Source organism: Penicillium daleae, assembly GCF_028827525.1.
Source record: "Penicillium daleae strain IBT 16125 chromosome Unknown utg000008l_segment0_segment0, whole genome shotgun sequence".
In the NCBI taxonomy this organism is placed as follows: domain Eukaryota; kingdom Fungi; phylum Ascomycota; class Eurotiomycetes; order Eurotiales; family Aspergillaceae; genus Penicillium; species Penicillium daleae.
The window spans coordinates 697,413-709,883 of NW_026623156.1; the positions used below are offsets into that span (position 1 = coordinate 697,413).

At 50.0% G+C, this 12,471-nt stretch overlaps 4 protein-coding genes across 4 annotated transcripts; 2 read left to right on the plus strand and 2 right to left on the minus strand.

The window, feature by feature from the left end:
• Window positions 1–1,048: 1,048 nt before the first annotated feature.
• On the minus strand, window positions 1,049–2,408 carry N7458_008900 (uncharacterized protein; the record flags this gene model as incomplete). The annotated part of the gene is made up of 6 exons (XM_056912282.1): window positions 1,049–1,098; window positions 1,186–1,311; window positions 1,488–1,688; window positions 1,745–1,897; window positions 1,979–2,112; window positions 2,194–2,408. 6 exons carry the CDS (start codon window positions 2,406–2,408, stop codon window positions 1,049–1,051), a joined length of 879 nt encoding a protein of 292 aa, XP_056761131.1.
• Window positions 2,409–6,393: 3,985 nt separating this feature from the next.
• N7458_008901 (aldo/keto reductase family protein) lies at window positions 6,394–7,446 on the plus strand (the record flags this gene model as incomplete). The annotated part of the gene is made up of 2 exons (XM_056912283.1): window positions 6,394–6,445; window positions 6,503–7,446. The coding sequence occupies 2 exons, from the start codon at window positions 6,394–6,396 to the stop codon at window positions 7,444–7,446; spliced, it is 996 nt and encodes a 331-aa protein (XP_056761132.1).
• A 720-nt stretch (window positions 7,447–8,166) lies between these two features.
• On the plus strand, window positions 8,167–8,508 carry N7458_008902 (uncharacterized protein; the record flags this gene model as incomplete). The annotated part of the gene is made up of 1 exon (XM_056912284.1): window positions 8,167–8,508. The coding sequence occupies one exon, from the start codon at window positions 8,167–8,169 to the stop codon at window positions 8,506–8,508; it is 342 nt and encodes a 113-aa protein (XP_056761133.1).
• Window positions 8,509–9,272: 764 nt separating this feature from the next.
• On the minus strand, window positions 9,273–11,838 carry hxB (putative molybdenum cofactor sulfurase protein (HxB); the record flags this gene model as incomplete). Its single annotated transcript, XM_056912285.1, has 2 exons — window positions 9,273–11,677; window positions 11,739–11,838. 2 exons carry the CDS (start codon window positions 11,836–11,838, stop codon window positions 9,273–9,275), a joined length of 2,505 nt encoding a protein of 834 aa, XP_056761134.1.
• Window positions 11,839–12,471: the final 633 nt, after the last annotated feature.

A 12,471-nucleotide genomic window follows, 5' to 3' on the forward strand; every position in this document is an offset into this window, starting at 1 on the left:
GACTGGGCCATGGCCACTCGGTTGCCCACGCGAGTTAGCACGGCGTGGGGCCAATGAGTGCGGCACGTTGAGCCTCGCTGGTGAGCGAAGATGATCCCTGCTCGCGCTACTGCAGCCCACTCTGGGTAGCTCCGGCGCGCCTAGCGCTGGGTTTGGTTGGATAAACATGATTGGGATTGAATGAACTGAGTGGACCGTGGAGTGAGCACATTGAGAACTGTGACATTGTTCGTCAATGTTCGGGTCCAATGAGTGGCGAAAGCTTGGTCACTCAAAGCAAAGGACTGGACAATAAGAATAATCATCATAATCGTAATCATCATAATAGTAATCATAATAAAACGATAATCAAATCATCATAATCATCATAATAAATGACAAGCCAGAAAGTCCTTTGTTGCAATGTACAAGTCCAAGGCGGAGAAGACTCCCCGTCCGATGAGGAAGCACGAGAATCCCCCACCGGAGCGGCAGCCTGTCACTAGTCCCCGATCGGGTTAAGCGGCCCCCACCCGCACGAGCCAAACCGAACGATCACTGTCCACACGTGCGGCCTTCGCAGTGCTTGTGTCGCTCGGCGCACGCCCCACTCCACTTCAATATGCTTTGTACCACGCTCTTTTGACCACGTTCGCTCGTGAAACATGACAGGACATGGCGACAAGAGGTATGTATGTTAAAAGTACCCATCCTGATGATTGTGGTGATTGTAGGACCAGCTCTTGACTGTCTGACTGCTGTCCTATGCCATCCTACTACAAAAGACTTCGTCGTCTTGGCAAGTTATCAAAAGTCCCTTGCTCCTGTCCGGCCTGTCAGGGGGATTACGCGATCCCGGGAAATTAATGTTTCAATGAGAGTGCTTGAATTATATTTGGTATCACACGGTAATCACACTCCGAAAAACTCCGCCATGCAAAAGTGGGAACATCGGTGGAAAGGTAAAAAAAAAAGTCTGAAGAGTTCAAGAACAAGTCAAAAGTCAAAAAAGGGAATAAAAAAAAGAAAAAAAAGGTACCCAAGACCACAGACCTGGGAATTAATCTAATCATCCAATCGTAAGGTCCGTGGACAGCAGCTGGCAAAAGCTCTTGCAATCTAAAGAAGCAAATGTTGTTAGCGAAAAGGCGCTCGGACTTTCGTCATTGCAATGCAATTCCATGACACTTGAGAAAGAGCACTGACCATCGTCATTCAGAAACGTGATCTGAAGGTTTCGCATTTGCGATAAGATTTCAAAGTTCGGATTGAGTTCGATGATGACCGGCCGCCCGGCTTTCTTCGGTGGTTTCACACTCCCCACGCAGTTGACTGTGGCTGGTTTTAGATAGAGGTTCCGGAAGTGAAACGGAAGAATTTCTTTTAATTGCAAGGGGATCATGGGGCTGGTACGGTACACCCGCCTCGGTATCGGAGTATTCCAGCAACGAGACAGACGAGGTAGATGGACTGTAGAAATGGATGCAATGAACATAGACTGGACTCACGAGGAATGGATACGTAGCGTTTGAGCGCACCACGTTGGGAATTAGCAAAGTATAGCATAACCCGTTTGCCATTGTGCCCGCGGAGGACTCGAAGATTCTGGCTGATGCACTCCTCGCCTCGGCCCTTGGACTTGGCCTCGGCCATGCCGCCCAGGAAGACCAGTTTGGAGCAGAGAAGAAGTTCTTGAAATTGTACACAATCTACCTGCAATCAGTATATGAGGTCGACAAGCCAGGGAAATTCTTCAGTCGTATACCTTCCCAGTTTTCGAATTTATATGATAATTGGGTCATGAAGACCACATGGGCAGTTTGGACGGTCTGTTGATCGAGGAAGGAGATGCGGAGAGGGTACTGTTCACTGTCTTTCGGATGTTCGATATGTGGGACGGGTAGTTTTGTATTGTGGACTGTGTGCAACGATTAGCTTAGTCTGCATCTTCCAAGTCCATCGTCCATCGCTGATCATGGTTCTCTCGGTGGTTACTTACAGGCGTGGATAAAGGGTGCTTGTTGGCCGAGACCTCCCCCAAGCTCAAGACATTTCAAGGCCCCCGTGGAATCTTTACATACGTCGATGTATGTATATCGTAGTTTAAACTGTTGACCACTCTTGATGAAAGAACTATTGTATAGATGAGCAGGTTAGCGACATCAAGCAGGGTGCATGGCCCAAGACCCTGCTACCACGACACTCCCAACGTACATGGACATATGAGGATTGAGTTGGAGCCGCACTACATCATCGTAGAGCTGCCATGACTGCTTCCGCGAGCTTGTCCCGGGGGAGGTTGCGGGGCTCTGGAAGAGGATGCTGGTGGAGGCGGACGACACGGTGGAGGTTGAGACGGTGCTCTCACGGCGTGAAGAAGTGCTTTCCCACTCCTGGAATTCTGGTGAATAGGGAAACTGATGGCTCATGGCCGCGAGTCTCGGGGAGAGACGGGGTCCCGAGACTGGTTTTATTTTAATAGCGACAGGTGGAGGAGAGCAGGCGCATTTGACGGGTACAGGGCGGGTTCAAGGCGGATCTCCATCCAGAGATCGACCGGCAGGAACCATGACATGAGCTGACGGGAATTGGGCTGAGAAGACAAAGTTTTTTTTTTTCGGCGGCGAGTCTGGGATGCGAAATGAATATATGGCGCGCCCGTGATAAGCGCGGGAGTGTCAACATCCAGAGCGAGGTCATCAGCTGAACCAGTCCCGGGCCAAGGACGACCACGCAAAGTGGGCGACGAGCGAACCAGTCGAGTGTGCAGAACGGCGCAGGCCATATACAAGCACCGCATTCTGGAATTTTTCCGAGTGAACCGAAATAATCCAAAAAAATGGATCAATCAACGTCGATTCAATCAAAAAGTGATTCGCAAGCCCCCAACGGGGCCAACTCTGGCCGATGTGGAGCGCCCGCGGCAAAACGTGCCCAAATGGCTGGCCAGCAGATCGTCCCGTTAGGCGGGTCTGACTGCGACTGGAAGTACATCAACTAACTTACTACATCCACCCCTCTCCATCGCCTATTCCTCCTTCCATGTGGCATTGGGCCCTCTCCCTCGATTATTCTCGATACTAGTCCCAGTAGCTAAGTACAACTTCGTACTAGCACACTAGGCCTGACATGCTGGTCCATTGGTGCGTTGCCCAGTGATGGCACATCAACTACCCTCGCTGAGGGATCCAATGACCAACATGGATCAGCTTCTGCATCAGTCCTTCATCCTCAAGGGTCACATCGTCCCACGTCTAGACTCGGCAATGCATGCCCCCAGCTTATCATAGCTATCCATTTCGTACCTCTTGTTTACTTCCTTCCGTATACAGAGCCGTATGCACGCACCTGATATCCCCAGCGTGAACCATCCACGGAGTTTTTTAACTCCGTCGAAAAGCGATAAACTTTTCTCATTTTTATCACCTCAATATAGCTTTTCCACCGTTGTTTCCTTTCCCACTTCATCCGGATTTGGGTTCTAAGCTCCCATGGATCTCCTGAACCTGAAAAAGCTAATCCCAAGCCGGAAGTACTCCGAACGTTTCGAGAAATGATCTGGAATCTTAGATCGACCGATGCGGTCATAGCTCCGGGACAACCGCAAGGGGGGCTCAAGGCCCTCGCTTCGTCATCGGGCTGGGAAAGGCCAGAAGATCGAGGCGGAGTGTGAGGCTATGGCTCTGGGGGCATGACCCTCTTTTATCGGATTCCTGGGTCCCAGGGCAGACCCATATCTATATACGGAATCCTCAGCTAGACACCCCTGGTCCAAAGCCATAGGCAGTCACCACACAGGGCACTTGATGATATTTCGGATCCCTCAAGGCAGATTCATGATTTGCATCTCTGTCAGCGGACCTGCCTAGCTTAGTAGTTTCCTCAACTTACCAAATCCCACCTCGTTGCTTTCATTTCCACCGGAGCCCGGCACAACACCACGTTTCCCGGCTTATCGCTGTATCCGAGGCTTACTCCGTACATTGTATCGTGATTCCCAAGCCATATCAGCCCATAACAGCCACCACAACCACAGCCGCGCCTGGAACCAAACGCCTCTCCCTCATTAGTATCGTGTCCACTAACGCACGTGCACGGAATCATTGTATTCAAAGGGCTGCAGGGCATCCAACATTCTGCCAAGATCTTGGAGCTACCGGACCGGGACAAGCTCGGCAGCCCAGTGAAACACGTCTGGACTCTCGCAAGCCAGATAACCGTATACAGTGTATGTACTATGTACATTTTCCAGCCTCCCCGGTCCCCTCGATATTTCCAGGAACTGCGTCCCCACCCACCGAGACGAGGTGGTCTGTTCACACCACACTGGATATGTGGAAGAAGAGGGCTTGCGACCTGGGGGCCTCTTCGACATCACATCAGCCAGTGGTGTCTGAGCGACGACCTTCACGAAGTCAATCTTTTCATATCGCAAAAAAGAAAACGTGGTGCGCCTTGACGCCGTCAGCGTCTCGTAGATTCTGCAATTCCAAATCCCAGCCATGATTCGGCCGAGCCACTGTTCGCGCCATGGCGACCACGTCGTTCTCGCTCCGGTGACTGCGAGAGTAGTAGTTGTATATTTTCTGAGGAGCTCATGCAAGTCCGTCCCGAGGCTCGGATATAGTGCCTTCATTTCCACTGTTCCATTAGTGATCTTGTTCATAATATCGATGCTGCTCTTTGCGGGTTCTAGACTGCTGCCTGGTGGTCCCCTCTCGGGTGTGATCACCACGCAAAGTCGGCGACACCTCGGAGAGATTTTGATGGTGAAGAATGAAGGTCAGATATGGGAATCATAGGCCAGTAACCGGTTCACGGGAGCCTTTCCTGATATACCACGGGAAAATCCATATTGAGCCATGAAGAACATGACAAGAGAGTTGACATCTGGAGAACATGCCAAAAACGGGTGATCGTCCACTCGACGGATCCCTTGGGGAAAGAAATCGGCCCCGGATGACGGCTTGTCAGTGGGATGCCATGTGGCAGGGCACGGTTGAAGAGGAGGTGTTGATCTTTTCCCATTTTCTCTCCCATCCCCGATCCTTTCTACAAGCTAGACCACTAAGGTTATGAAGATCTGAGACTCCTGTTTAGCTAGTGCGATACTGGAGTATGCAGGATTCCAGGGTTCATAAGTGTTCCTTTTGCCGGGCGACGGGCTCTAAAATGGTGCGGACATCGTGAACCACGAAGCCGAGTGTTCGTAGTGCAAAGTGATTGAGCCCGGGCGAACTGTTTCTGATTGCATTTTCTCGCACCTGGGAGTCGGAAAATTATCTCGAGATCGAGGCAACATGCAAGGCACCCGTTTTGTAATGCTTGTTGAAGCTGGCCAAGACAAAAGCAGTACCAAAGGAACGGCCATAAGAACTCAGAGACTCATGATGCAGGCGATGCATAAGTTTAAGTAACTTCCCAGCATCAGTGATGCTTGCCACCAAAGCAACTCCGGTGATGCAAAGAACGACAGACCACGCGGTCTCGCCGGTCAAATTTGTTTGTTTGATCAATAATCTCATGACGACCAGTGATCGTCCCCCACCTCCCTCTTTGCACTCTAAAGAGTTCCCTCTCGTTCGTTTGCTAGTTTTCGTCGATCACTGGACATGCACGATGGAGAATTCCACAAGCTACGGCCCTAAGGCCGAATGATCTAGATACCCACTTTTGATCTGCAGGGGGTGGGCCACTAGTAGCTCATAATCGCATTGATCCCCCGCCAAGAAAGGAGTTGACGATGATGACTTGTCGTAGTGGGCGTTGTGAAGACTCATACATCTGGATCAGTGCCCAGATGCTGCAATCGTCGCTTGAAGTGCACAGCTACTCAAGCATTCAGACAAAGAGCCAGCGCTGTTGCGAGGACGTTGGCAGATCATTGAGATATGATTGCTGTTGAGAGCTTTGACAGACGATATGTCATGTTTTGCTGCCTTTCAGGATCTAATCACCATTTAGCGAGAGGTTAAGCATTAATTTCTTGATCCAATCGACTTACATATCATATCTACCAGGCACCGCTCACGGAGCTCCTTTCGTCAACCGCAATGGCCACACGGTTTGATGGATTTTGTGAGGGTTTGAGCATTCATATGATTGAGCTCTTGAGTTCCAAAATAGAGCAACATGACTCGTTAATAATTCATGCTTCACGCGAGCAGTCGCTTCCTAGGGCAAGAATCGGCGTGTCTGTTAAAAGCCAAGCAAGTTAGCAGATTGCGGGGTGCATGACGATGTCGGAGTTAAACGGACCTAAGATTGGACTAGGCATCCCTAGAGACCGAGACCCTTTTTACATTTGTTTTCTTCCAGCAAAAGTGCAATTGACTTCTGAGTCCTTGTCGCTGTTCTTACATTTGCAAGCATTTCCAAAATTCCGTCAAGTACATACTCTATCACCGGTTATCAATGCCTTCGCTAGCCGGGAAGCCGATCGGCCACAATGGCCTGGGACTCATGCGTGCGTTGCCCACATCCCTTGCCAGCAAACAATATACAAGAGCTGACAATTGCACAGGTCTAACGTGGAAAGACGATGTGACACCCGATGAGAAAGCCTTCAAGATTCTCAAGGCAGCTCTTGCCGCTGGCGTCAATGTCTGGAATGGAGCCGACTTCTACGGCACACCCGACAACAACTCTCTCCACCTCATGAATCGCTACTTCACGGCCTATCCGGAGGATGCGGAAAAGGTTGTTCTAACCATCAAAAGTGGTATTAAGGATATGCGAACTTTCACGATGGACTGCTCCCCCGAGGCAGTGCGGGAATTCGTGGAGCGCGCAAACGTCATACTAGACGGGAAGAAGAAAATCGACATCTTCGGCTGTGGACGAGTCGACAAGAACGTGCCAATCGAGGATACTGTTGTTGCATTGGCAGAGCTTGTGAAAGAGGGCAAGATTGGTGGCATCCAGCTGAGCGAAGTTAGTGCCAATACCATTCGGCGCGCCGCAAAGATGGCGAAGATCGACATGGTCGAGGCTGAAATTAGCCTGTGGGCGACAGATGTCTTTGAAAATGGCGTCGCCGAGACCTGTGGTGAGTTAGGAATCCCTATGATCGCTCATACTCCTCTTGGAGCTGGTATGCTTACCGGGCAGATCAAGAGCCTGGATGAGATGCCTGCGAACGACTACCACCGGTTCTTCCCGCGCTTCCAGCCCGAGAATTTTGAGACCAATTTGCAGCTAGTCGCGAAGCTTGATGAAATTTCTGCGAAGAAGTCATGTACAACTGCTCAGCTTGCGCTCTCTTGGATTAAGGTTCAAAGTCATCGAGACGGTATGCCGGTCATCGTGCCTGTTGCTGGCGCTAGATCCGAGCAGAGAGTAATGGAGAATGCGACGGATGTTCCGCTGTCCGATGAGGATATGGCTGAGATTAAAGCCATTCTGGACAAATTCCCCGTTGCAGGAGATCGCTATCCACCTGCTGCTGCAAAGCTTACAGAGTATTAACCTCGTTTTGGGCGCTCGAACGTGGGTACGCCGTGAGGGAGATGAGGTTGAAAATCCGATTGTACATAATATCGCTGTATCTCCTGAAATTCTAGTACTCTAGAAAATAGATTCTCTAAGTTTGAAGAAGGCCCCCTACAGATATTACTGTGTTTCACGGTTACTGGGTCACATTTCTTTGTCCCCCATCCGAGAACAAGTAACAATTGGTCTAGTGTCCGAGTATGCTTTGCGATCTCGTTGAACCACGATCACGGGCCTTATCACCATAAGAAGAACGTTGCTGATTTGCTTGGATCTTTTGCGAACAGGACCACGCCCATTTGTATGAATTGGGGTGACAATAAGATAAGGTTTTGCCACCTCGCTGCACAGCGTGTTAGCTACAGGAGTTGGCCAGGATTCGGTTGCTATTAACCACCATTTCGGGTTAGTCTCCTGAAGCCATCGCTCAATACTACTGGTTGGTGGACTCGACAGTATCGCTTTTAGCTTCTATCGTGCCATCTACCTGATCATCATCGACGATGGCCAGGACGCCGTGGACCCTGAATTTCGAGTTCTTTGTCTGCTCATTTCCTACATGAAGACCGATGCTTCCATTTTTCACACAATCATAGTCTTGACATGTTTCCCCCTCCCCATGTTTTAGGAATGTACAGTCACTTCTTTCTTCCTGTGCATGAAAACCTACTTCCTCCTCCGACATTCTCGAGCACGATGGACCTTGTATTCTCGAAGAAGTACCAACCCGTGCCTAAAGCTGAACCTGACGACGATGCTGGTAGCGATACCACTGTGACAAATCGCCGCCGACGGCGTCACCCAACCTCGCTCTTTCCCAAGCGAAACCTAGCCGCAATTACTATCAGCAGTCTCCTGCTCGTCCTGATACTTCTCGTCTTCACCATGATTGCTATCCTCACGTTTGAACCTCTGCGTGAAGTAATCATCGTCAAATCATCCCCACTCAAGTCAGCTGCATGGCATGGCCAGCGACAATGTCTCCCAACAACTCCCCGAAGGACTCTCTCCTGCGGCAACTCCACAACGGAAGCCTAATCCCTGGGCTGCAAGTACGATCCATTGCCGGCATGCTGGCTTCACCAAGAATGTCCGCATGATTCTAAGGAGTTTGAGACGTTCAATGCTGGCAAGCCTTTTGTCTATTACTATGAGGAGGCCATGACGCGACATATGAAAGACCTTGATGAGGTTGGGCACAATAGCCAGGGGTTCTATTGGACTTCTCTACGCGAGCATCTGGTGCACTGTTTGTACATTCTGAGACGCAGGCATGACGTCCATATGCGTGGAGACCGACTTGATGATATGCTGCCCAAGATGGAGCATGTGGATCATTGTACTAATTTCCTTGCTAATTGGTTTCGACGACCGGATCCCCAGTTGGACAATCCAGTTGGCACGCAGGGGACAACAAATTGTTTCATGTCTTGTGGCTGAGTCCAGTACGTATGATGAAAGCCTATTGGTTTAGCCATGAGCAGACTCAGATTGAAGAGGTTGATATTCGGTGCATCCCGTGTTTTTTGGACTGTGATATATTGTAATATGAAGCTGGATATTACACATGCAGAGAGAGTCTAAGCAGGAAGAGTCGACTGGTCTCCGGAGGACTTGTATTTATCAATGAATCTTGTTGAAAGAGAATTCCGAAATGTTGTGCTGATGTTCATAAAGAAGCGAAAGCGTTCAATAAAGTAGCAGCAGAGTTGTACAATCTCGGCTCTTCGATCGTATTTACATATTGAGCTGAGATGGAGAGTCCCGAGAAATCTTCCGAAAAGAGAATCCGACTCCTACGATCATTCATCGTGGTATACAGGCATAACAATGTCTCCCACCATCACCGTCCTGTGATCCGGCAGCGACTCAAAGACATCTGTCTCTTCCGGCGCAAGTGCTGCATATTTACCAAAACAGACTTTGCCATTCACATTTCTGGTTTTTGCGAGTGTGGAGAAGGGCTCTGCACTTCGAATACCGGTAAATTGGTCGATGCAAACCATTTGGCATCGTTGACAGGCATCCAAAACATCAACTCGAAGCTGATCGGGGCCAATGCGAATAGAAGACCAGTGGTCCTCAGCATAGGGCTGCTCCACATCTCCGAGTTGGGCGAGTCGCTCTGCCACGACGATATTACCTCGGAAGACATCTGCAGCAACGGCCTTGCTTCCACCGGTGCCTTGTTTAGTGTTGGCCTTGATCGTTTCATTGAGACGGTTGACGGATGATCGAGACACAACTAAAATTGGCATCTCGTTGGAGAGCAGGAGGGGGTTCTGAGTGGTCTCGCGAACAGGAGGTGGTAGATCAAGCGGGAATGAACCGGGCATGATAAGCTTTCGGAATCTGTTTTTCCATGTGCCCGACATGCGAGGGGGTCGTGAGTATCGGTTGGAAGTTTGAGCTGGGAACCTGGCAAGTGTGCAAGGAACACCAAGGAAATCTGAGAAGAATGTAGATACAACCGGTGAGGAATAAGCATGCAGGGAGATTTGATCGCCACAGACCGTGGAAGGTCTTTTGGTGTTTGTGCAAAGAGACGTGGAGATGAGAGTGGTGTCTTCCCATCCAAGTGAAATCTCAAGGCTCACTTGGTCGGTCAGTACACCACAGCTGATTCGCAGAATACCCCGGTCAAGGTCGATAGCAGGGCGAATGAGAGCCATGCGTGGGTACCTCTTTTGGTTCAACGCTGAACCAGTTCCTTGGTGAATCAGGCACCATTCTCGGTCCCAGGCCAGTCCCTCCCTTCTGACCTCCCATCGTTTGCCTTCTGGGATTTTGAAGGCACCGCAGCTCTTGATTGGGAAGACTGAAAGGCTTTCAATATAGAAGTGACGTCCAACAATGTCAGTTTCCTCGAGAGGCGGATTCAATGCAACAACAGGTGGGATTTTCTCCACGTAAAACTCTTCAATAAAGTCAACGATGGAGTCGATGTCCTTCATATTTGTCATCGCGCCTAGACTAACACGGAGGATTCCAGTTGGTCGTCCACCTATGATGTCGTGGGCGTCCCCACAACGTAGGCCAGTAGAGTAATGGCGACGCAAATCTGGGCCCGTCCATCCAAGAGCACATGCAGTACCTCCAGGGTTGCAAACTGACCCAGTTCGTATTTGGATATTCTGGACAGTTGCCAGTTTCTCAACCTCGGTTTTAGGAATCCATTCGCCCTGACTGTTCCGTATATTGAAGGCAATGATGGGCCCTTGGGTAGTAGGGCATCCGTAGATTGCGTTCGTCTGGTATACCTGGCACACATTTGCCTGGTTCCAGTGAGTTAACACAGAGATTCGGTTGTAGAGTCGCTTTGCCAGGAAGGCTGTGTGCTTGGAAATGTTTGCCATCGAGCCATATAGACGTTTGTGGGTATCAAGGGCGGCATTGAGAGCCAGAATACTATGGAAAGGCAAAGTCCCATCCTCGAGCCGCTCGTGGATAGAAGATTCCTTCTTTGCATGCCACTGTACACCTGCTGCAATGACCATGTCGACCGTACCTCCACCAAAGAATCTGCGCCTCTCAAATACACGCGCAGCACTCTTTCGGACGATCAAAGCGCCAAGATCTGGGAATCCAAAGATCTTGTAGAAGCTGAGTGCAGTGAAGTCTGGCGCCACGGAGCCAATGTCAAGCGGAGCCGTTGACACGAATGACGCGGCGTCAAGTAATGTGTATACATTCCCTCCACTTTGCTGGGATGCTGAACGCAATTCTTTGCACCATCTGAGAGGGAGGCGGCGGCCATTCATGTTCGACTGCGCTGGGAATGCAAGGAGTCTCGGCGCCTTTGCCTGGAGGTTGGGGAGTTCAGGGATCCAAGAATCTACTTCTGCGTCGTTTTGGAAACATTGGTGTCCCATGTCTGCTAACTCGCGCACTCCAACCAGACTAGTGTGAGCGTCGACATGGTAACCATACCAGAAGCCGCGATGATCAGAGTCCCGTAGAGAATCAGCGACAAGCTTTATGGCCGCGGTTGCATTGGCCACAAAGACAAGATCGTATTCTTCAGGGTCTGCGTTGAAAAATTGGAGAACCCGCAGGCGGATATCATCTGTCCGTTGAGTAGAAAGTTGCGATGACAGCGACATTGAATGGGGGTTCCCAAAAAGGTTTGATGTCATCTGCTGCGAGAAAGCCTCAATCATAGACTTGGCATATGGCGTTGTGCCGGCATGGTCAAGGTATGTCGTTTCTAAGCCAATATAGACACAGTCAGTATAGCAATCACTGGAATAGGGATTAATCATTCGCACCGTTCAACAAGGGATACTCCTGCTCACGGATAGTATCCACATCTGTAGAATAACCCTCGCCATATCCAGCCAGCGGAGGTTCAGTGCTTGAGTGCTCCATGATCATGGATGAGAGAATAGAATTGTCCGTAATTGAAAGCGTGCAAATGCAACTTGAAGATCCCAGTACGGGCAACAGTCAAAATAGAAGTGGTGGTCTTGGGCAACTCGTCTCGAACGAAGTTGGTAGACGGTCGCTTTATAGCCAACGCTGGCAAAGCATGAATCTGAGGCCGACCATCTGTCAGTCTCACGCTCGATGGAAGTATTGCATACGGGTATCAAAAGAGGCATCCAGAAATAGACTGCATATTTGTGCAACGATGAAACAATGGGCCACGGGTTCGAGGAAACTGAGGGGGTACCGCAGATAAGGCGGATAACTATAAACGATCGGAGCCTACCGACAGGGATGATCAAGCGCTTCAAAAGCGATGTGTATGTGTACTTTGTTTCCACACGAATATTAATGAATGCTGGCTTGCGCTCAAGAGATGACATATGTATCCATCAGGAGCTGCCATTGCCTTTATAAAGAAACGCGCTCGGCAAGAGGGGCGATGGTTGTCGAAGCGGATGAATTGGTTGCACTCCCCCGCATACTCAAGTGGCAATATGGGAGACAGCCATGTCATGTGACGTGGACCCTGCCGTTGCGGCTTTGCCCACGCGTTTTGGTGCACGCCTCGTAAGG